General features: G+C 38.2%; 1 protein-coding gene across 1 annotated transcript; it reads left to right on the top strand.

Annotated features, from left to right (window-relative positions):
* The first annotated feature begins 3660 nt into the window (after positions 1-3660).
* Positions 3661-6281, top strand: LOC124168660. The gene is made up of 5 exons (XM_046546923.1): positions 3661-4303; positions 4401-4709; positions 4814-5194; positions 5273-5364; positions 5439-6281. Exons 1-5 carry the CDS (start codon positions 3661-3663, stop codon positions 6258-6260), a joined length of 2247 nt encoding a protein of 748 aa, XP_046402879.1. The 3' UTR covers positions 6261-6281.
* The last annotated feature ends 7301 nt before the right edge of the window (positions 6282-13582 follow it).

Genomic DNA, 13582 nt, shown 5'->3' with positions numbered 1-13582 from the left:
TTTAATTAGTGGGAGGCCGCTCTTGGTTCTGAGTAACTTTCTGTTCAACCTTGCTATATTTTGCCTTTGGTTCAGTCTGATTAAAAACTAAACGAGAAATGAATTGTGGATCATAATGTATACATTCCAGTGGAGTTTATATGGTATCTGTCATTAAGTTTTTTGGGTGTATGGCAACCAGCTGGCAGGTGTAACTATTGATGAATTTGCCAGAAAATCAGATAACATATGTACCGTTGACTTGGATCTTTAAATAAATATATGAGGGAATTCTATAAATTATTTTCTTTGTCAAAATTGATGAATATCTCTCTTTAACTGAACTGCTCCTGTTGAGTTTGCAATGAATACATGGTTTTCAGTTATTTAGAGTCACAATTTCAGGACATGGAAAGATTTCAGAGGGAAGAATTTGCAGTTGTGAATGAGTGAAGCATTTAATGGTCTTGGTTAAGCTTCAATAATTCTTGCATAATTTAGCCTGCTACATCATTGCTGTAGTGTGAATTCCTCTTTTTTTAAACTCCCTCTTCAATTCTTATTAAGACTAACTCCATATCATTTTTCCCTTCTCCCATTTTTTTTCCTTAACTACCATTGATTACCTAACATTATTCCCATTATTACTTCATACTTCTAACATCTCCTCCTTGCTCAATACTCATTCAATCCAAACTGTCTCCTCTCATCTAGAATTTACGCACCCACCATGTCCAGAACTTCTTTGTTCTTCTTCCTGTCCATCCATTTCACCTCCATTTTTTCCCATGCCCATATCTCTAAAAGCCTCAAGCCTTTTCTCGTCCTCCTTTCAATGTGACGATGTTTCTGAGCTGTAAAGTGCCGTACTCCAGATCACATTCTTCACTAGTATTTACTTTAAACTGTTTTAATGATCCTATCTGCTGCTCTTTCCTATTCATAAACGCCTCCTTAGCTGACACAATTTTCTTCCTTATGACCTTCATGCTTTATCCATTTCCTCTAATGTGCTTCCCAAATTGATAAAATGCTCCCCCTGCTCAAGTCACCACCCACTTTAATTTTTAATTTTCACATCCCTTACTTGCGATGCTTTATAAATCCTCATCACTAACAGTAAGATCTTCATATGATTGAATGTTGTAATTTCAGTAGTACTCTTTAGAGCACTATTCTTTGGAAAAATGTCTTCATTTTTATTTATTGGTTCAATCTATTTTAGGTTACACTCTTAAGGTAATTCTACAATTATAATGTCACATATACCTGATGGCCCCTAAATTGGTTGTCTTGCATTAGTGGTCTCTTTCTTTGGTTGAATCTTACAATCTGCATAGAAATGTAATCCTCTTCTATTTCTGTTTATATCTCCACACAGTAATTTTCAGTTTTATCCACTGTCCTCCAAAATCTTTTACTTTTCCCCTTCTCTTTTGTTCCTGCTTTACCTAAATGGGTCTGCTTTTTTTACATTATTCTTGTCTTGTAATGTATCCTCATTTTCAAACATGTTGCACAAGCGGAACAACATGATAGGTATTCCAAATTAAATATTTGCCATGTCAGTTGTTATGGCCCCTGTTTAACTAGGTGACCTCAATTAACCCATTTCTCTGTGTCAGTTCTTTTACTCTTTGACATGAGTCAGACATCAGTTCTTTTACTCTATGGCATGAAGAAAGTGTCTGGAAACAAGGGTGAAACACATAACTCTTCATTTATGAAGAGAAATGTGAAGCTTGTGACAGCACAAACTCATTTTACTCATGAATAGGGTAAAACTGCAAATTTTCTAAACTTCTGTTGGAATCTTGTGATTTATTTTGGAGCTTTTGATTTGTGTGAGATTAAGTCCTAATTTTGAAAGAATTGTGTAGCATAAAGGTAAATCTTTTTTTACAACTGCAGTGAATAGCATGAAAGAATTTAGCTCCAACTGGGTCAGATAAGTCTTCATGCAAGTGTGTTAATGTTTTAAAATCAGAAGTGGTCCTGAGGGTTAATGTGGCTGTTAACTTATGCAAGTCATGCAGGTGTGCCATTATTGGTTCTCTGTGGAGGAGATTTCATGCTCGGTTCTATCTTCAAATGATTTTCTTTAGTTTTGAATGATGGCTTTCCAGTTGCTGAGCAGGTTTATACTTGATAAGTCCCTAAGCCCTAAGATCTGGGGCCCTTAGTATGTCAGATATTTTGTGTCAGGGCCAAATATGTTTTTTCAGGCACCTAGAGAGTTAAGCTATAATACAATTCGAAAGTACTTGCATAGATAGTGGAATAATGAATTTAAAATCATTTTTATTCACAACGAACTTAAAAATGCTCACTTGGGTGAAATGTAACAAAAGGCACAGTTTACAAAGGCTTTGGTAATCTCTAATTTCTTGCTTTGTTATGCGAACACTAGGCCTAGCAGTGTTATGGTCTTCAAGGAGATGGCTAACACAAGTGATTGGATAGTGTGGGTCGTCTCCGACATGCAGCATTGGGATAAGTAATGCTGCAATATATATAAATGTACAAAACAATTGGTCTCTTGACAATTTTTTTGGGGGCCCAAAAGCTATAGGTTGTGTAACAAATACTTCACTGAACCTTTATTTGGAAACCAGACTGATCAGCATCCTCTCCGCACATTCTTAGCACATTATAATTGCGATTAGAAAATATATTCCTGTACAGGGCTTTGAACTATTGACCATTGCAATTTTCCTGTGCCAATTTACTGAAGAGAGAAATTAGTGTAGTGGATTTATTGCAAGCTGGATATCTTGCACTTGTTTCTCTCACTGTAAGGATCGCTTTGGGGCTTAACTCTACCAGATCAGCCCTTGTGGCAGGGGGTGCCACATGCACAGGGGGGGGTAGGGTGGCCCAAAAAAAACTTTTTTTTGAAAGTTTGTGGGGCGACTTCATTTTATGGTGCAATTTCATGTATAAACGACCCACAAAAAAATTCGGCTCGATTGCACAATATTTGACCCTGCCGAAACGCGTTTAAACATTTTCGGCTAGGATGTAAGGCATTTTGCCTACTTTACAGGGGCTATTTTCCGTTTTCTCCGGTATTTGCTGCAGAAATTGTTGTTAAATAGAATAAATACAATACTTGTTGGTAAAAATTATTATTAAAAATCAGTTATTTTATTATTAATTCGTTAAAAATGGTTTACATAAAATTTACAACCTTTTTTTTCCATACTTAAAACAGATATTTTTTGATGAGGGACACACCCCTTTCGGCGGTGTCATTGACGACTTTAATATGTTTTATAACATTAAATCCTTTCAGGTACCTTTCATCGAAAAGCCAATCTTCGGGGTCTCTTGACAAAAAGCCTTCTACGGCATGATAGATTTCGCTTATTCTCGTTATAATTGGATAAAAAGGTAATCAAGAAAGCGTTCAAAGCAGCACGGTTATCGTTTGGCGGCAAAAGTAAACTCAGTCAATGCTTCATTAGAACAATGTTGCAAGGCGGCATCATTGTCCTACGACGATGCAAGAAGACAACGGCACTTCATGATCACAGCTATATTGTTGCGCGACTCTCCCGCCCCTGAAGACTCCAGTGACAAAACAAGCGGTAGCATTCGTGAAAGCAGTTCATGTTTTCAGAGGTGAAACCGTGTGTCTCTGAGTTATTTTTCTAGGAGTTGAAGTGATTTTTCTTCGAAATGGCTGAGAAGAGTTATAGGCGTATCACTAGGAGGAATACCAATATTTGGCTCGTTGGTGACTGTTTCGATGAAAACTTGCCGAGAAATGGGAAACTTCCTACATTACGAGAAGTTTTGAAGAGTTTCTTTGCTAGACTGCACTCCACGCCGGGCACTGCTAAATCCAAAGACGTCGCCAGACACACGGGGAGCGCATTGCTGGAATTTTGGGCAGAAGCAAACATCCCAACTCAAAACGCCCGTGATGTTATTAAGAAACTATTTAACGTGTATAGGGAATATAGGAGGTTAGGAAAAGATAAGGGCCTCAAATGCAGGAAGAGTGATATGAAGATACAATTATTTACATCCAAGCTGGACAGGCTGCTCGACATTGGTCATAAGAAAGCTATGGAGCTCATTAAAATAGATGATGACCGCCAATTTTACGTGAGCATGCAAAGTGACCGCATTGGGTATATGGGCGGCATCGATAAGGAATGGTGCGCCATGCAGGAAAACAATCGTAAAAGGAATCATCAGAAGGAACTTGCAGCGGAGAAGGCGAAAGAACGAAGTACAAAGGAGACGAATGAGCTCTTTAAAAACCATGTTTCTTCCGAGGCTTCCGATACGAGCACGGCTGAAGACACCGATGATGGTATGTAGTTTTGTATGTATGAATTATAAAGCTAAAATTTATGAATAATTTTATTTATGTAGGTCATATAATTTTTGTTGCACTACACATTTTACAGACTTTACACCGAGCAAGCCTAAGAAGCGCAAGATTCACATTGTAAATGACTCAATGGTATCTGCTGCGTTAGATCGAACTCTGACGTCTTCCGGTGGGGGATCCATGCTAATAAAAGCGGTTGCTCAGGCCACAGCGAAATCTTTGGGTTTTGCTGAGAAGGAGGTGCAGATAGTTTCTTCCCGCTCACAATTACAGCGAAAAAGGTCGGAATGTAGAGAGGAAATGGCAATTATGATTAAACAAGAGTTCACTCCGGATGTTCCTTTGGTCGTCCATTGGGATGGAAAGCTAATGCCCAGCAGTGAAGGTATTTATCGTAATTTATTTGTCCTTTCCATTATTTATTTTCAATATCTTGCATAGTCTGTAGGCACATCAGACCATTTATTGCGGTTTCGTTCCTTCCTTTAGATGCAGAAGGCAATGCTGATCGGTTGCCAATTTTGGTATCTGGAGAAGGAGTTGAGCAGCTTCTTGGCGTTCCGGAATTGAAAAGGGGCACTGGGATTCAGGAAGCTACTGCAGTGGTTGAATATTTGACAAGTTGGGAACTTCAGGAGCGAGTTATAGGCCTCGTCTTCGATACCACAACCGTGAATAGTGGACGAGTAAATGGAGCCTGTGTTCATATTCAGCGAAAACTGGGAAAAGAGCTGCTGGGGCTTGCTTGCAGACACCATATACTTGAACTAGTCCTCGCTGCTGTATTTGATTCATTGATAAGTGTTTCTAAGAAGGCAACTTTACCATTTGTTGATTGTCTAAAGGATAATTGGAAAAATATCGACAAAGGTATTTTGAAACGCTTGCTAATATATTTCCACGTATGCAGGGACATTAACTAAACTTTTATTTTTACTATGCTTACAGCGCGGTACCGCACTGCAGCGACAACACGGGGTAGTTTGCGGAAGATCAACGACAAAAAAGAAATCATTATATTTTGCTGCAACCAACTTAAGGTAAGAAACTACCTCACATTTTATACACCCACATCTATTTCCACCTTAATTGATCATTATTTCTTTATTTCCAGGTATTTCAGCCGCGTGACGACTACAGGGAACTTCTGGAGTTGGTTATTATTTTCTTGGGTGGTTCAGTTCCAGGAACCACAGCCTATCAGTTTAAGAAGCCTGGCTCCATCAGCAAGTCGCGGTGGATGGCAAAGGCAATCTATTCATTCAAAGTACGGATGTTTGGAAAGCAATTGAACCTTTCAACCAAAGAGAGTGACAACGTGTTTCAAATATGTTGTTTTGTAGCTTCCGTGTACATTAAGTCCTGGTACACATGTCCAGTGGCATTTAGTGCGCCAGCCCGTGATCTTGAACTTCTGAAAACGTTGGCTAGTAGAGAAGAGAAACACTACCAAGCAGCATTAAAAAAATTTTGCAACCATTTATGGTATTTATCAGAAACATTAGTTTGCTTATCTTTGTTTGATCCCAATGTTTCATTGCCTTGTAAGAGGGCGATGGTCAACTCTTTTTTAAAGGAAGTGCATGTTTGCAGTCCTCGAGCGCAACTTCCTCCCAATTGTGGCATTAAGGATTTAGAATTGAGCGATTTCGTTTCCTCTAATTCTCGACGTTTCTTCGACATTACGGGCATTGATCAAGGCTTTTTGTCAAGAGACCCCGAAGATTGGATTTTCGATGAAAGGTACCTGAAAGGATTTAATGTTATAAAACATATTAAAGTCGTCAATGACACCGCCGAAAGGGGTGTGTCCCTCATCAAAAAATATCTGTTACAGAAGAACCTTACCTGTAATGAACGTGAGAGACAGCATTTGCTATTAGTGGTGCAGAAGCACAGAAGAATGTTCGATAAGTACGGAAAAAAAAGGTTGTAAATTTTATGTAAACCATTTTTAACGAATTAATAATAAAATAACTGATTTGTAATAATAATTTTTATCAACAAGTATTGTATTTATTCTATTTAACAACAATTTCTGCAGCAAATACCGGAGAAAACGGAAAATAGCCCCTGTAAAGTAGGCAAAATGCCTTACATCCTAGCCGAAAATGTTTAAACGCGTTTCGGCAGGGTCAAATATTGTGCAATCGAGCCGAATTTTTTTGTGGGTCGTTTATACATGAAATTGCACCATAAAATGAAGTCGCCCCACAAACTTCCAAAAAAAAGTTTTTTTTGGGCCACCCTAAGGGGGGGGTCTCTTCTGCTCTGGCTGGCAGCTAAAATAGTGAACTCCCACACCCCAAGGGTTAACCTTGACCTCACCATCTACCCAAGCAGGTAATAAACTATTTTAACTTAAAATTTACTGGCAATTTTCCAAAAATATTTTAATGTTACTTCATAACCAGTTTTAAACCATTTTGTAATATCTCAAAGGTGGTCCGCAGCCACGTTTTTTGCAAAGTTAACAAAACCATTATTTTTCATCACAGAAACACGGTTAAAAGACTTTCTTGATTGGCAGGAGTGTGATGAAAACAATCATTTTGTGATGATCGGATTGATTGATTGATTTTCAAATTGCAGTCAGAGCGGTCACTTTTCGGGAGGGAGGCCCCCGCTGGTAGGGTCGATGAGACGGCCCTGCAAAGGTGAGCTTGTCAAGGATAGGGTCCCGGATTAACGACCCTTTGGAGAGTGTACCACGCCCATTATTAAAGTACCTGCTCCATGGGCCCACGAAATGCATTTTAACATTTTTGCCGCATGTGAGAAGAAGGTTTTCGGAGATTGAACAGCAGCGAAAGGGTTAAGGAAACTGTAACAGCTCTTTATTAGTTTTTCAAATTATTTGCTTGAAAAAATATTATTTTCCTAAAAGAAATTTGCGATTTTTGCTTCTAGGGGGGGGACAGCTGCCCCCTCCTGCCCCTCCCTGGATATGCCCATGTCTCAAAGGCTGAAGCCACCAGGAGTTTATAACACCCATGACCCTAAGATAGCAGGAAAGTACTAAAGCAAAAATAAGCTGCCTCACCAAATAAGTTATGGTCACTGACATATCTATCCTATCCAGTAGCGTAGTGAGGGGGGGGGGAGGGGGTTCCGGGCCACCTCCGAGATACAAAAACACCATTACCTTCCTTCCTAAAAGATAACAAAATATTGAAATATCATGAATTTACAAAAGATTTCTTTGATAAATGAAGTTTTTTCGATCATGAAAAGTGATAAAATTAGTTTAAAACCCTCTATTTAGTACCCTACTTTTCAAAACATTTTCCCCTTATTTTGGATCCCCCCGAACAAAATTCCTGTGGCTACCCCACTGATCCTATCCCCTCTATCCAGTATAGTGTCAAAATCTGCACTATAGATAAAATCTAAATTTTTTTTAGTACCACTTTGTTCAAGAATTTAGTCATTTTTTCTGGAAAACTCATTTAGTACAATGCATTTAAAACAGATTAGCTTTAACCTTAGGGCCTAATTTCTATTCTTTCAACTAGAGGGTTTTCCCCTCAAACCCCTCACTTTTGTACCGCCTGTGCTTTAAACTTAATCTGTTATTGGTTGCGGTGATTCAAATTAGATTCTAAATTAACTAGATATCTGACATTACCAATGTAAATGAGTTAATTCTTGCTGTCTTTTCAATCATCCTCCAATGGCAAATACATTGCTTGGTGAATGCTAAACCTGCAAAGAGAGAACATATAGAGAGGCCAAATATATCAGGTAATAATATATATATTTATATATGTATATAAATCTAATGAAGATTTTGAAGGTCTTAAATGGATCAAACTTGCTCATTGCTGCCTGTTTACAATATCTGATTGTAATTTATATAGCATGAGGTGGCTATAAGTAACTAATAAAAGTTCGCAGCTATAAAAGTATATGTAAAATATATGGACGATTTTAATTTAATATTTTCCTGCAAATAATTACAAATTTACTCTTCCTGAAGATTTAAATACGCGTACTTGATTTTCTATTTTTGATTTTTTAAAGCAATGTTTCGTATGTGCTGCAAGGAAGGAACTTCGAAAAGTTCGCCTTGTAATTCGATATATCGAACGAAGACGATTTGCGGAGTCCAAATGGAAAGTATAAGAAATATTTAATAAAGTAATTATTAAAATACATATTAATTATTTTTTAGTAGGAATAAAACAAATTAATTCGCTCTGTAGTTTGCCTAGGTCCATTATTGAGTTCGATAGAGTTAAGTCGAAACTACCGATTTCATATCGTCTGAAAGGAGGGAACCAGCATGTTGAAAAGTTGGTGTTCAAAATGCCTTAGCGAAGAAGGAAGGCCAAGGAAATATTAAGATTTTTTTGCTCTAGGTTGCTCGATCGTAGCATTGCATTTCAATGCTATCTTTCAAGTAATATTTCCATGTGAAACTTATCTCTCGCTTTTCTGATATTATTACGCTAGGTTACGGCATATTGAAGAATAGGGAACTTGCATATATTTCAGATATGATCAATAGCCCCATAATTATATAAAAATATATGTTTCCATACCTCGGTGAAAGTTTTTTTTTTATTATTTTATGACGTGGTTTGCGATATTTAATGCAACAAAGTTCACGAGAATTTTCAAATGCAAGTGAGAAGCGAAAACGCCCGATGATTGGCCGGTAGAAAAGTGACGTCATAGTTCAGTACGAGGAGGCACGGCGGCATGATAACAGGGTATTTTAGTGAAACTATAGACTTCGTCGGCGCGGAAAGTCGATGCCGAGAAATGGAAAGGTAGCTGATGTGCATCTGAAATGTTTTATAGTTCATAACAAAGTGAGACTTGCGTATAATATTGGCGAAAGCGTATACTCATGTGAAATGTGTATTCTTTTGGCAGTCCGGTAGAGTCTTATGGTGAACTTATTTCCACCTCGAAGCTGTCGATGATACTTTCAACTTAAAAATACCTTGCCTGGAGGGCGACAGGAAGCTCTGAGGAAGCCAGACTATTAATGTTTCAATTTATTAGCGATAATATAGACGAACTTCCAACACAATCTACCATCTTGTGACTCAAAAACCCCGAAGCCACTTCCTATTCTGCAGAAAGAATCGGTCAATCGCACTTCGATCAATATAATAAATACAACGTCTTCAGGTGTTGATAAGTTACTTTTGTGATGAAATCCTTCCTAAAGTGGCATTAAAATGTGAATGTTTTCCAAACAGAGTCTTTAATACATTTTGGGAGCTTTTCTCACGATATATCTGCAACCTACTCTAAAGGCGAGCTCATCGTCATTGCGATCGGTTGTCACTTAAAAATTCCGCATCGAAAATCCTAGAGGGATGACCATCGACGATGACCATGATCACCTGCACTCTCACTATCACTGGAACCCGTGGTGAAAATATCATCCCAATCCAATTTCTATTTGGTTTTAACTGGGGAAAGAGCAACATAGAACTCCACATTCTTTGGGCAACTTTGGGTTTGACTTTCCCTCAAACACCCCATTTCCCCTGTGGTGCACATCAGTCCTATCTTTATACGATGGCCTGACAACCTTTAAATGGATCCTTGGTTTATCCTGACAACCAACTAAATGGACATTGCTGATCCACACGTCTTCCTCTATCTCCACAGTTTCCAAATCAAGGGCCGCGGAACATTCCTCTTGTGACTCAACTTTTTCTGAAAAGCTAGCAACGGCGTAGAATAAAATCAAAGAATGCTGCGATTCATTTTTTGTGACCACCTCTGGATTCCATTCTTTTTCCATCTACAACTTCCTTTATCTTTCGGGGTAAACTATGGGACAAGATAATGTTTAAATATTTTCATTAATTTATAACAAAATATAAGTTCTAAAAATACCCAAAAGCCATTTTATTAATCCGCACTGATGAGTGTAAATTAATGTGGAAGATGAATGCTGTAGACGTAGTAGCGGTAGTAGTTTTCCTTAGGTTGAGTTGCAAAGTTCATGAAGTTGACAAAACGGCTAATTTTTCGGTGCGCGGAGTCATTTATTGCACTGGCCGTGTCTACATTTTTCAATTTTTTTGGTAATAAAATAAATCAGAATTTAGGATAAAATTTCCTTTAAAATGACGTATAGTTCATTATTATAGCATGCAGTGAAGCCAGGATATAAATTTGCAAAGTACAGCGGAACATCATTTTGACGCCGACAGTATAGAAGAAAACGCTGTCTTCTTGGCTGGCCTTAACGAATGCATGAGGATCAACGTTGCTCGATATTTTCATATTTCCTCCCTTGATTTTAAACATCATGAAATTTTCTGTCCTTCCGTTACTGAAATTGAACAAGGGCCATTAATAATTCGCGTCCATCGTACCCATCGAGAAACAAGTATCTCGATTTTTGTTGAGAAGTTGAGTTTTTATTCTACGGCGCCCGAATGATAAAAAAATCTCAGTTTCAAGTTATTCATTCGATGAAATATGGAAATATTATTTATATTAAAGTTATCTTCGCTCACATAGCACACGGGTTTATCATTCCGTTTATTATACTCTTATTTGTCCGTAACGCTCATCCCGACAGACGGCATGCATCGAGGCTTTTCTTCTAATTTCCTCCGTGGGAATGCAGACGAAATTTTTTCTGGGGTGTTATTGCACAGAGGAACAATGCACCACTTGTAATTTTCCCTTATTTCACCCATGTTCTCCTTTAAACGCAACGCGGCTCTTCCAAACCTGCAGTTACTGGGCTTGGATCTTGGACTCCTACTGAACTATGACGTCACGGCCAAAGATTAGTGGGGGCGGTATTTTTTAGCCCTCGAAACTCGGGAGACTTTTGGGAGTCATTTTCTAGTGTATAAACTGAATTTTAAGCGGAAAAAAGTATATTATGGTACTAAGTGTTTACTGTAGTATATCAGCATACTGTTTATAAAAAGTATGCAATTTCCCTATTTATATATCTGCCGAAATTAAATTTAAATCTGGTAAGGAATGGAAAACTTTTGAAGGTAAAATGATTGCACTGATGTTTTAGTGCATTCTGTCTCTCATAAACTTGATTATTTTATTCTTTTTGATTTATAAGATCTATACAACATCGTGCAACATTGTGGTTTGACTTCCTTTCATCTTGTCGTCAAACTTGTTAACATCGGTTTACAGCCGTTGGTCATGTGGTTCACAAGAGCGTTTTCGAGAGGTTCCGGAGTGGTCAATAATTCGACAGTAAATGGGAGTCTCAAACGTGGTGGGTCAAATATATGTCTGGGTGTGTGGTTCGTTATGTGCTGTAAAAAAGCGGTTTTCCTCGATCAGTTTTAAGTTTCTTTTTTGAGTGAGATGGAGTGGCAACTAATGTATAGTGTGGTGTAGGGTATTAACGATCCTTTGGTGTTTGTAATATCGGCCTGACTTTGACAGCTGTTGAGAATCTCTTTACTGCCAACCATTCCATTTTTGTAAAATTATTTTCTCTCTCTTTCAATGACTTAAACGTTCATGAACTTTAATCTTGGTAAGGTATTTTTAGTACATTTTAAATGCAAACCAAAGAACTAACTATCCATTCATATTTGAGAAAAGGAGTGTTTCCTAAGTGAAAATTTGATTAATCACTCATAACCTGCGAGGCTCTACTTTAACTGGGAATCTCTGCTAATAAGGTAGCTATTTTTAATTTAACTGCTGGAAATGAACAGTGTAACTAATTTGGGTCTGAAATATGTGCTAAAATGTAAATTGTTCACAATATTTTTTCAGGGATGATTTTTTTGCAATGCTGGGAACTGATTTCATCAGCCTTGCTACTGGTGTACTGTAATTTGCTGCGATATCAAGATAATGAAAGGTTGCTGAAAATAAGCGTCAAAGGTGAGATGCATTCCAACATCCTTATCCACCTGTGTGAGAATTTCCTTGTTGTGTCACAGAGTCATGATCATCACATCTCCCGAGATATTGCACCTACCTGCCCCTGGTGTGTTTCAGATGTGGACCAATATCTGTCCAACAAATGCCATTGTGGAAAGGACCCTTGTACAGTGGAGCAGGCTGGGGTTGTCCCGTAACTGATACATGAGGTGAGTGAGAGGTATGGGGCAATGTTGAGGGGTATGCCTAGCATGACTGCTCGACTGAGCTCCAAAAGACTCTTCCTTTCCCTCTGTGTGGATCATTTTTGCAGGACATTCATGAAGAAGGGTATCGCAGGTAATCACTCACTCTCAGTCAGTAGCAGATACAGAAAAACTCAAGGGGGGCATGCAAAAGAGTCTTGAGTTACCTTTACTTTTATCCTAATAAAAAATAATCAAGTTTGATTGAAATTCTAGTTAAAAATAATCAAAATTTTAGTTAAATTTATAACATATATATACAAGACAATACCATTTTATGGTATACAAAAGTTATAATTGTGGTTCTGAAATGTTTGGCAATATAAGTGGGCCCACGAGGGGCCGGGGTACATGCCCCCTGAAAGATAAAGCGGAGTCATCCCCCATCTGTACCCGCCACTGCTCTCAGTACAAACCTTTTTTGACCCTCCCTTGCGGGACCTCCGCTTTATCTCAGACTCCGAGGGTAGTTGGGCTCCCTCCTTTTGGGGTTTATAACCCTACCAGCGGCATTAGTTTGCGGTCAATCATGTTTTTTTTATATGAATAAGCTATACAGGAGTAATTGTAGCTTTCATGTAAATTGCAGACTTAGAATTGAATTCCTCGTTTTATTCTGAAAATTGTCAAATTTCAAATGAAGCTCTACTGTCAATGCTAATGCCAGCGACAATTCCCATGCTGACTTTTATACTGAAATCGATGTATAAGTTGCTATGTATTGTACAATTTCATTTAAAAATTATATATACTGCTGAAAAGGCAAAGAATACAATTCATTGTTTATGTTTCTTGAGAAGGGAGCAAATATTTATTTCGAAAACTGACTGAATGAACAATTTTATTGCCGCGGTCCCTTACCACAAAGAGGGGTAATATAAGACGAGGGGTCCGGGTAACTGCTCACAGATTTTGAGAGTATGGCCTAAGTCCCGCTTTGTTGGGTCACAAAACTAAGACTTCTTGTACCCACGACCGTTATAAAAGGGGGAGAGCAAGGAGAAATATATTTTAGGCATTCATTTGCCTGCGTAGTAAAATCTCCGACGAAAATTTGCAGCTTTTGTCTCCCGGGTCAAGAAACGTCCTGCCGCATATTTTCGTAGTTGGTAGCGAAAGTATTAACATTCATTTCCGCAACTGAGGTGAACTTGAAACTGGC

Source organism: Ischnura elegans, chromosome 12 (assembly GCF_921293095.1).
Source record: "Ischnura elegans chromosome 12, ioIscEleg1.1, whole genome shotgun sequence".
In the NCBI taxonomy this organism is placed as follows: Eukaryota; Metazoa; Arthropoda; class Insecta; order Odonata; family Coenagrionidae; genus Ischnura; species Ischnura elegans.
The sequence above is the reverse complement of the archived record's forward strand: the minus strand, read 5'-3'. Positions and strand labels throughout refer to the sequence as shown.

What these genes read in the sequence shown, in the direction of transcription:
- LOC124168660 (XM_046546923.1), top strand. Translation starts at nt 3,661, where the DNA reads ATGGCTGAGAAGAGTTATAGGCGTATCACTAGGAGGAATACCAATATT. An exon ending in GGCTGAAGACACCGATGATG is followed by an intron (nt 4,304 to 4,400) that starts GTATGTAGTTTT and finishes CACATTTTACAG; the next exon opens with ACTTTACACCGAGCAAGCCT. An exon ending in TTTGCTGCAACCAACTTAAG is followed by an intron (nt 5,365 to 5,438) that starts GTAAGAAACTAC and finishes CTTTATTTCCAG; the next exon opens with GTATTTCAGCCGCGTGACGA.